This window comes from Balaenoptera musculus, chromosome 15 (genome assembly GCF_009873245.2).
Source record: "Balaenoptera musculus isolate JJ_BM4_2016_0621 chromosome 15, mBalMus1.pri.v3, whole genome shotgun sequence".
In the NCBI taxonomy this organism is placed as follows: Eukaryota; Metazoa; Chordata; class Mammalia; order Artiodactyla; family Balaenopteridae; genus Balaenoptera; species Balaenoptera musculus.
In genome coordinates, this window is record NC_045799.1 from 15,751,127 (window position 1) to 15,759,688 (window position 8,562).

At 54.4% G+C, this 8,562-nt stretch overlaps 1 protein-coding gene across 1 annotated transcript; it reads right to left on the minus strand.

Annotated features, from left to right (window-relative positions):
* Nucleotides 1–533: 533 nt before the first annotated feature.
* KCNK15 (potassium two pore domain channel subfamily K member 15) lies at nucleotides 534–6,182 on the minus strand. The gene is made up of 2 exons (XM_036826573.1): nucleotides 5,867–6,182; nucleotides 534–1,348 (listed from the first exon to the last, which is right to left on the minus strand). Exons 1-2 carry the CDS (start codon nucleotides 6,147–6,149, stop codon nucleotides 645–647), a joined length of 987 nt encoding a protein of 328 aa, XP_036682468.1. The 5' UTR covers nucleotides 6,150–6,182; the 3' UTR covers nucleotides 534–644.
* Between the last annotated feature and the right edge of the window lie 2,380 nt (nucleotides 6,183–8,562).

Genomic DNA, 8,562 nt, shown 5'->3' on the forward strand with positions numbered 1-8,562 from the left:
CGGGTGTCAGCAAGGCCGCCCCCGCCCTTATCCCAAAGTGGGGCTGGCCCAGGACAAAGAGCATCAGATTTGGGGGTGGGACCAATTCCACTCTGCGCGCCGAGTAAGAGAAAGGAGTCATTTAAATAGTGCAGAGATTTGCCCACTGGTCCACGCTGGACCCTAAATGTTTCCCTTCAGTCCGTCCGATCCCTGTGCTTCTCGTAGTGGGAGCCGCTGGCCTCACTGGTAGGATTCCAGTGTTGGAAGTCATGCATTTCCCCACAACACAGAAAGCCCACCTCTTCACACAGTAGAAAAATGGGCACCTGCTTCCGTTCTGCAGGGCTAGCTGGGGACACGGGCCTGTGGCGAGCCTCTCCTTAGTGGCGGGTGTGGCCCCGCCTTCTAAAACAATTTGGACCACAAGTGCTTTGCACCTACAGGGCGAGTTTAGAGTCATGCTTGTGCTTATGATGCGACTTTAATACATTTTTGGAGAGGAGGGAGGGGCTTGCCACAGAAGGAAATGAGAAACCACTCGTGGCAGAGGACGGCATTGAGGCCACGGCCCCTCACCCCTCTCCGAGCTCTGGGGAGGGTGTACTGACAGGTGAATCCAGACCCTCGGGCTCTAGGATCGACCCCCAGCCAGGGTAGGGCTGTCAGATGGACTTCCGCCGGGTCAGGGGCCTGCCTGCCCTGCCGCCGCCGCCTCCAGCCCCAGGGCTCGCGGGGGGCGAGAAGCCCGGATTGTCGCGGGCCCACAACTCCAGCTGGTGGATGCGGTAGGAGATGGAGGTGGAGCCGGCGGGGTGGGCGGGGCGGCGGGGCAGGGCGGGGCGGCGGCTCTCGGGCGACCCCCGGCGGAGCGGGCGGGCAGCACGCTCGGGCGCGTCCGCGCTGGCCGCCAGGAAGCGCAGGACCACCAGGTTGAGGAAAGCGCCGATGACCGTGAGCCCCAGGAGGATGTAGAGGAAGCTGAAGGCCACGTAGGGCGGCTTCCTCTGCAGCGCCTCGTCGTTCTGCAGCGCCACGAAGTCGCCGAAGCCGATGGTGGTGAGGGTGATGAAGCAGTAGTAGTAGGCGTGGAAGAAGGTCCAGCCCTCGAAATGCGCGAAGGCGGCGGCCCCGAGGGCCAGGGTGGCCGCGCACACCAGCAGCCCGGCCACCACCATGTTCTCGGTGGACACGTGCGGCCCCCGCAGGCCCAGGCAGCGCTTGGCCGCCAGCAGGAGGCGCCGCACCAGCGCGTTCAGCCGCTCTCCCAGGCTCTGGAAGGTGACCAGCGTCAGGGGGATGCCCAGGAGCGCATAGAACATGCAGAAGACCTTGCCCGAGTCCGTGCCCGGCGCGGCGTGACCGTACCCTGGAGGCAGAGAGGAGGGGAGGGTTGATGAGGGTTCAGCTCCATCTCACACTCTCACCCGCCTCCTTCCTGCCGGGTCTCTCTCCCCATCCCCCATAGCCGGCAGAGCATCTTGAAATGCTAGTTCGAACTAGGTCGTTCCCCGGCTTTAAAACCTTGCATGGTTACTCATAATCGACCCAAATTGTAAACAATCCAAATGTCCCTCAACTGGGGAATGCATAAACAACTGTGGTACATCCATACAGTGGAATTATTTTCAGTTTCCTCAGCAACAAAGGATGGGTTTCAAATGTATTATGCTGAATCAAAGGAGCCAAGCTCAGAAGGCTACCTATTGCATGGTTCCATTTAAATGACATTCTGGAAACATTCTGGTAAAACTATAGGGACAGAGAACAGATCTGTGGTTGCCAGTCCTCGGAGTTGGAGGTGGGGTTAACTAACCACAAAAGGGCATGACAGGGGACTTCCCTGGTGGTCCAGTGGTTAAGACTCTGCCCTTCCAATGCAGGCGGCTCAGGTTTTATCCCTGGTCAGGGAACTAAGATCCACATGCTGCGCGGCCAAAAAAAAAAAAAAAAAAAAGCATGACAGAATTTGGGGGAACGAAGGAAATGTTCTATGTCTTAATCGTGGCTGCAGTTACGAGACAGGTTTTCATTTGGCAAAACCCGCAGAAGTGTACACTGAAAAATAGTGAATTTTAATGTCTGGAAGTTGTGTCTTGAAAGAAAAAACAGCAAAATCTTTTGTGTCTCCCCAGTCCCCACAGGGTAAAGTCCCAGTTCTCAGGTGATGTCCAAGCTCCTTCATGATCAGGACCCCCCTCACCTCTCCAGCCTCGCCCCATTTTGTTTCTCCAACCAGTATGTCCTTTTCTCATGGTTCCCCTCCCCACCACGATCTTCTCCCCCTGCCCCAGTCCACGTTTCCCTTCCCAGATCCTGCTCCAAGCCAGCTCTCACAAAACACCTCTTCAGTCGGGTGGAGTTCCTCATTGAGTCCCCTCAGCTGTTGTAGGGGACATAAACATGAGTGGGCTTCCCTGAGTCTTGGCACACTGTGCCATCACCGTGGAATTAGTGGATATGTGTCTCTTCCAGGACTGAGAAGCAAAAGCTTTCATGGTATTCTCAAAGGGTCCCATAACCCAGGAAAAGTCAGGTGGCCCTTCCCCAACAGAATATGCCTCCTGTAGCAAATTAGCTCCATCTGCCAAAATGTAAATACACCTCTGGCCTGTGCAGTTCCACACTGAGGAAGGTAGTCCTCCAAAATACATACACGTGCAAAGTGATGTATGCACGTGAGTTGTCATTGCAGCACTGTTGGTCATAGTGAAAACTGAGAAACAGCCTAAGTGTCCATCAAAAGCAGCCTGGTTAAATAAGCCACAGCGCCATTCAGACGTTGGCTGGGGTTCCCACTGGGGGCAATTTTGCCCCCGAGGGCACAGTTGGCAATGTCTGGAGACATTTTTGGTTGTCACAGCTGGGAGGTGGTGGCTGTGTGCTGCTGGCATCTAGTGGGTACAGGCCAGGGTCCTGCTTAACATCCTTTGATGCACAGGACAGTCCCCACAACAAGAATAGCCAGCCCAAAATGTCACCGGTGCTGAGGCTGAGGAGCCCTGCTAGTCAGCCATGAAAAAGAGGACACAATTCTTCAGGGACTGATGTAAAAACATCACCAAAATATATGAAGTGAAAAAAGCAAGAGACAAAACAGCATGTATAATATAACGTATTATAACATGTTTGTGTGTGTGTTAAAGGAATATATAGAGAAGATATTTGGAAGGATACTCAAAAAACTGATAACTGCATTTGATCCAGAGAAGGGATCCAAGGGTTGAGGGACGGGGAGAGAGGGAGACTTCCTTTTCATCCTATACCTTTTGTACCCTGTGTGCATATGTATCATTTGAAATATCAACCATATATATATGTGTGTGTGTATATATATATATATATATATATATATATATATAATAAATATTATATATATATATATTTAAAGGTCTATGGTTCCACTTCCATGTTTTTACTTTATGGCCCTATCAGTCTGCCTCTATCTATTTGGGGGGGGGAACTCTGCTGCCACTAGACGACCGTGAGGTCCATGAGGCCAGAGACCATGCTGGTCATTTCTCTGTGTCCCTGGTCACCAGTGAATGCCCTGCACAGAGCCTGACACAGACTAAGGGCTCAATGAAAGTTTAATATCAATGATAGGGACTTCCCTGGTGGTGCAGTGGTTAAGAATCTGCCTGCCAATGCAGGGGACATGGGTTCGATCCCTGGTCCGGGAAGATCCCACATGCCGCAGAGCAACTAAGCCCGTGTGCCACAACTACTGAGCCTGCACGCCACAACTACTGAAGCCCACGCACTCTGGGGCCCGCATGCTGCAACTACAGAGCCTGCGTGCTGCAACTACTGAAGCCCACGCGCCTAGAGCCCGGGTGCCTAGAGCCCATGCTCTGCAACAAGAGAAGCCACCGCAATGAGAAGCCCGCGCACCGCAACAAAGAGTAGCCCCTGCTCTCTGCAACTAGAGAAAGCCCGCACGCAGCAACGAAGACCCAACGCAGCCAAAAATGAATAAAATTATTTAAAAAAAAGAAATGAAAGAAATAATCAATGATAATAATAATAATCAAACCAGACTGAAGGAGGTGCTAAGTGTGAGACAGAGGAGCCACTTTACGAATAAGAGGCCAGGCAGTACTGTTTCTAGCTGTTTGGGGGTATGTCAGGTTTTGACAGAAAGAAAAACTAATAATGGTAATAACTAAACATGCTAGGTACTCTACATGGATTATTTTATTTAATCGTCCAATGACTGTATGAGATGATATTATTATCCCCATTTTACAGATAAGGAAACTAGGCTCAGAAGGAGGAAGCTGCCCAAAGGTCACAGGGCTGAGCTATTAACCACTATCCTCCATAGCTTCTCGGTGCCTCTCTTCTGTCCTTACAGAGCTCAACTCCTAGGTTCTGGATCCTGGCTCTCCGCAAGGCTGGCTTATGCAGCCTGGACCACACAGCTGGTGCTGGCGCCCCCAGGTGGCCAAAAGAGGCAAAACTACTGTTTGCACAGTCCCTTCCCCCTACCCCCTCCCAGATGCAGGTCAGAGGGGAGCAGTCAGAAGAGGAGGCCAAATCCAGCTGGGAGGCCTCCAAAAAATGTGGGGGAAGGCAAAGGAGGTGGATAGGGTCCCACACCACTGGGCACAGTAACAGGGAGGGTCTTAGGCTAGGCCAAGATAGGCAAGCAGGGGTACCCACTTTGACAGGAGGGGTCAAAAGGGCTGAACGGGAGCTGGGCCCACAGTTGGCAAATAATGAATTGTTATTATTGCTAATTAATAGTCCCTATCTAGCCTCAAGCCTGTGCTATGCATTTTACACACTTGACCTCACTTAAACCTGGTAATCACTCAGTGAGGTAGCAACAATTGCACTTTGTAGTTGAGGAAACCAGGGCTCAGAAAGGCACAATCAATTGTCAGAGAAGGCAGGAGGCAATAGAGGTGAGAACAGAACTCTGGTCGATGTAATTGCAGAACTCAGGCTTCTAACTCCACTGCTAAACCCACAAACTCACATTGGCTTGCAAGAGCATTACGGAGGAACTTTCTCCACGGCACTGCAGGGTGGTGGTCTAAGCCCAAAGGGACACCTGGACATCCACAGCTGGGGCCTGGGGAGTGGCTGGCACCCAGCGTGGAGCCCTGCAGAGCCTGCTTCTCTCCTTTCCTGCTTCCCCAGGCTTAGGCTCAGCAGGTACCAGCCAGACAGTAGCCATGGCAACGGCTGGCGGTCCAGATACTGCAGAGAAAGTGCTCTGGATCCCCGAGGGTGAGGTCCAAAGCTGGTGGTAATCAGTCATTCCTTCAACAAATATTTATTGAGTGTCTACTACCGGCTAGGCACTGGCCATACTGCAGGGGCTAAGATAGAGTAGGTGCCCATTCTCTTTTGTGTCATAATACAAAAATCAATCTTTTTTTTAGTGCTTTCTATGTGTCAGGTCCTGTGCTAAAACTTTCTGCATATATTATCTCCTTAACGATAACTGTCTCACTACAGCCTTGAGATAGGGCCTATTAGCACCCCTATTTTATAGAGGAGAAAACTGAGGCTCAGAGAGGTTAAGCAACTGGTCTGAGGTCACACAGCCAGCGTGATGCAGCCAGGCAAGGAAGCAACTCCAGCCATTTGGGCTTCCGGCCCCATTCCATCCGTCTGCCAGCCCCTGGGGCGTTTTCTGACACTCCTGCGGGCCAAGCCTCTTGGCAAACGGGACCTACTGGCTCCTCCCAGCCTTGCCTGCGTGGAACGACAGACAGCCCATTCGACAGAGGGAGGCGAGTGAGGCTCGGCGAGCTGAAATGACTGGTCCAAAGTCACCCAGCTGGACAGGGGCAGAAGTGGGATTCAAACCCAGGGACGCCGCGGGCAGCTGGGGATGGAGCGAGCGCTGAGGGGAGGCGCCGGGGCCGCTCACCGATGGTGGTGATGACGGTGATAGCGAAGTAGAAGGAGCCGGCGAACTTCCACTGGCGGCCGGCGCGGTGCGGCTCGGCTTGCAGCGCCAGGCGCTCCAGCTCGCGGTAATCCTCGGTCGAGAAGCCGTACTTCCTCCGCAACTCGCTCCGCTTCTGGGCCAGCAGCCGCTTGCGGCCGCTCTCCGCTTCGGACTCGAGCGCGTCGAAGACGGCGGCGCCCACCAGCAGGTAGGACAGGATGCACAGGATGAGCGCGGCGGTGCGCACGCTCTGCTTCCTCATCGCTGAGCCCTGGGCCCCGCTCGCCAGCCCGGCACCGTGCCCACCGCCGCGCCGTCCATGCGCCCCGACGGCCGGCCCGCGCCCCATGCGGCAGGAGCCAGGGCTGCTTGCGGCTGGGGTGCGGTACCCAGGGGCGGGGCCTCGGCGGGGCGGGGCGAGGGGGCGAGGAGGGCCGAGGGGGCTCCTGCAGCTGCCACTTCCCTGCCGCCCCCCCCCGCACACCTGCCTTTGTTTACCCGGTGGGGCCCCGGGGTTAAGGTGTCAGCAGATAGCGGGAGCAAAGCGCCCAAAGCCCAGGTCTGCAGGAGCCCTGTCTCCACCACTATCTCGTCCTGTGACCTTGGGCAAGTCGCTCATTTCTTCGTTTGGTCAGTCATCCAACAAATATTTACCAAAGCACCTACTGGTGCAAACAAGATTCCTGATGTAAATAGAGCTGATATCCTAGGATGGAGGGTTGGCTAAAAAGCAAACACACAAAGAGATAATTTAAGAAAAGTGTGAGAAAGAAGGAAAACTTCTTGCGGGGGTGGGGGGGATCGCCAGCTAAGGTTGGGGGGAGAAGGCCTCCCTGGGGAGGGACTGGGGCGGAAGCGTCCAGGCAGCAAGTGCGGGTCCTTTAAGCAGAGAAGCCAGTGTGTCTGGATCCACAATAACTGGGGTGCTGGGGGAGTAAGGGTGGGAGTGGGGATTGGAAGGAAGACAGAGTCCACTTCACACAGGGTTTTACAGGCCCTCCCGAAGGTTTATTCTTCGGTACAATGGAAAACCCTAGAGGGACTTCCCTGGCGGTCCAATGGTTAAGACTCCGCGCTTCCACTGCCAGGGGACTAAGATCCCGCGTGCCACGGGGCGCGGCGGAGAAAAAAAAGAAAAAGAAAACCCTAGAAAGGTTGTAAGCAGAAAAACAAACACCAACAATCTGATTGACATTTTTTAAAAAAAGCATTCTGGCTGTCATGTGGGAAAGGGATGGTGGCCCAGAGTGAAGGTCAGTTAGGAGACTTTTTTTTTTTTTTTGGCCGCGCTGCCAGGCATACGAGACCTCAATTCCCGAACCAGAGATCTGAACCAGGGCCCCCTGCAGTGGAAGCACGGAGTCTTGACCGCTGGACCGCCAGGGAAGTCCCCAGTTTGGAGACTCTTGTCGTCCAAATGAGTGCTTAGGGTGGCCTGGAATCAGGGGCATCGCCCTGGAGATGGAGACAAGCGGGTGGATCTGAGATGTTAGGGCCGGGGGTGGAGCCGGGCACACACGGCCAGCCACATTTCCCAGCCTCCCTCGCGCTTAGGGGTGTCCATGTGACAATGGAATGAGGGCAGAAGTGACCTGTGCCACTTCCAGGCCTGGCCCATAAAGCCCTCCCACACGCCATGCCCCCACCTGCAGACTGAATGCGGACACCTAGTCTTTAGGAGAGGACAGAGCCATGGGGTGGGAGGAGCTGGGGTGCAATGACACATTGCAAAGGGTCTCCCAAAGGAACACCTAATTTGAACTTCTGTGGCATTAAGCCCCTGACGTCTGGGGTCCATCTGTTACCACAGCTAGCGTTACCCAGATGCGCACAGCAACAGGACTTGCTGAGGGGGTTGGGTGTGGAGGGCGAAGGGGAGGACGACTCAAGGATGATCCCGGGGTCCTTGGCCTGAACAGCTGGACGCTTGGGGCACCTTCCATTGACCTCACTCCCTGAGGAATCTACCCCTGCCCCCCCAGCACCAAGGCAACACTCATTTCAGAGTCCTGGGTGAGCCTTCATGGGGAGTCTGGGCAGAGCACAGGCAGCCTCTCCTGCAACTCTCTGGGGCACCCACCTTCCCAGGTCTCTGCTGCAGCCTTGACATACATCACTTGTCCCCCTGTGACCATTCCAGCCCCTCTTCCTGCAGCCCCTTTGCATTTTTTTGCTCCAGCTCCATTAAACTTTCAGCTCCTTGTGCAAACTCTTGCTTTGCTTGGAACAGTCCTCTCCACAGCCCATTCAACAGCCAACATTTATTGAATGCCTGCTAGGGGCTAGGCATTGGTTGAAGCACTTTACACGTATTCATGCATTTAATCCTCACAACCTCCTTATGTGATAGGGGCTGCTGGCTAACGCCCTATTCATCCTTCACCTCTCCCTTAGTTGGACACCTTTCCTGACTCCTAAGGTGTCCCTCCTCTGTGCTCCTTGAAGACTTCCCGTGCTCCTGCCATCTCTCATTCCTCCCACTGCATTGTAATTCTCGCATTCCATATATGTGTCCCCGTGAGGACAGGGATCCCATCTTGGTCCCCAGCCTGTCCCCAGCAACCGGATCTGGCACAGAGCACACATCCAGGGATTGTTTGTGGATGAACAAGCGGCAGCAGCAGCACGTAGAGCACGGACTCTGCACCCCGACTGCCTGGGATCGTATCCTTCTT